This window comes from Populus euphratica, unplaced genomic scaffold (assembly GCF_000495115.2).
Source record: "Populus euphratica unplaced genomic scaffold, PopEup_1.0 scaffold7091.1, whole genome shotgun sequence".
NCBI lineage: Eukaryota > Viridiplantae > Streptophyta > Magnoliopsida > Malpighiales > Salicaceae > Populus > Populus euphratica.
Genome location: NW_011506841.1, coordinates 1 through 1,721, shown reverse-complemented (window position 1 = coordinate 1,721; position 1,721 = coordinate 1). Strand labels below are relative to the sequence as shown.

Sequence of the window (1,721 nt, the reverse complement as noted above, 5' to 3'; positions counted from 1 at the left end):
TCCAGCCTGAGATGAGTTCTCCGATGGCTAAACTTGATGCAAATTCATTGAATCAGAGGACCTATAACAATGGCTATTCAACTCTTTACTCCGAACCAAAGCCATTGAATGTTTTGCCGCCGGTTCATTATGAATCTAAGCAGAGTGCTTATAGGAATCCATCACAAACAAAAACAACTGAGGATGCGATGATGAAGATAATGAGCTATCAGAGCCATAACAACTCATTTGGTTGCCAGGCTAGTAGCAGTAACAATCAACACCTCTCATGCAATGGACCTCTTTATGTCAACCCTGCACCTTGGACGTGGTTTAATAAGGCCGATTCTTCAGTGAGATCCGTTGCCTCAACCATGCAGCCGATGCAGCCATACAAGCAATTTCCAATGACAAGTTTTCCTCAACAGTCGCTCTTTTCTGAAATCAATGAATTCAATGGTACTGCTGAATTTGAGAGAAGGGATTAAAGTTAAAACTAGAAGTGGGATTATGAAGATTTAGATTGTTTTCTGATCAGAAAAGGAATATTGGGTAGGTTTTATAAATTAGTTTTAAATAAGAGTCGGCAGATTTCTTGAACAGTCTGGAGATTAATTTTGCAGGTTTGGACTTCATGATTTCACTTTTGACACAATGTAAAGTTTTTTTTGTTCCTTCATATGATCTGATATTCAACATTTAATCTAACCATAACTGCTTAAGTGCAAGATTTTTATATAATTAGAGTTACTTATGTTGGATTTTAGAGGAAAATGGTTTTAGTTAAACAAAACATGAATTAATCTTTGTTTCACGGGACATATTTTAACTTTGTATTTATATAGTGTTTCACGATAAATAAGAGATATAAAAAAGATGAAAAATATGGTTGATTAAAAAAATAAAATAAAGATATTCCAAAATGATTTTAGAATGAATTTTGATCATTTCAAAACAATGAGACATGTCTCATTTATTTTATTATCTCTGTTTTATTTTCTTTCAACTTTATATTTTTTTTTTAATTTTAAAACAATAACCAAACACTAACACCGAAGAGCATTCAAGTAAGTAAACTTCAAATCAAGCTAGACAACATCACGATTCTTAGCTCAAATCCAACTCCCGACGCGGACCAACAACAGGAAAACTACACCGCAGAACTTCCACAGTTTGTTGCAAACTACAGATTCTATGAGCATGCGAGACCAATTTTGAAGAAGTTGAAAAGGGTAGTGATGTGTTTTCATGTACCCGATCCTCTCAAGTTGAGAGAGATGGAGAATCAATGGGTGCAAATTTCTGTTATTTTTAGCGAAGGTGAGTTTCAATAAGTGTTTGATTTGGGGATTTTAGAATTTATTAATTAGGGTTTCGATCAACAATTGATTAATCTGAGGATCTTTGTGTTTCTATGAAGGGCTCCTTTTTTAAAGAGTTGTAAAAGTCCCCTTCAAAATATTTACCTTTTCATTTTCGTCCTTCAAGAAATACAATTCAATCTTGGACTGTGTGCGACACATGACATGATTAGGATCATCAGATTTAGTCAACTGATGGATTTTGGTCAAACTAACAGCACTGGTGGAGGAAGTGAATTTTTATCCCAAAATCAAAAGTATAGGGGTTGGTTTGGAAAAATATATTGTAGAAGGGTTAATTTGACTAAATTGACATAATAAAAGGGTATGCTGTGATTTTTAGCCCTAAAAAATTTGAAGGGGTACTGTCAGTATCTCAAG

The 1,721-nt window shown here is 34.1% G+C and overlaps 1 protein-coding gene across 1 annotated transcript; it reads left to right on the top strand.

Annotated features, from left to right (window-relative positions):
- The first annotated feature begins 23 nt into the window (after positions 1 to 23).
- LOC105120342 (uncharacterized) lies at positions 24 to 467 on the top strand. Its single transcript, XM_011018507.1, has one exon. The coding sequence runs from the start codon at positions 24 to 26 to the stop codon at positions 465 to 467; it is 444 nt and encodes a 147-aa protein (XP_011016809.1).
- Positions 468 to 1,721: the final 1,254 nt, after the last annotated feature.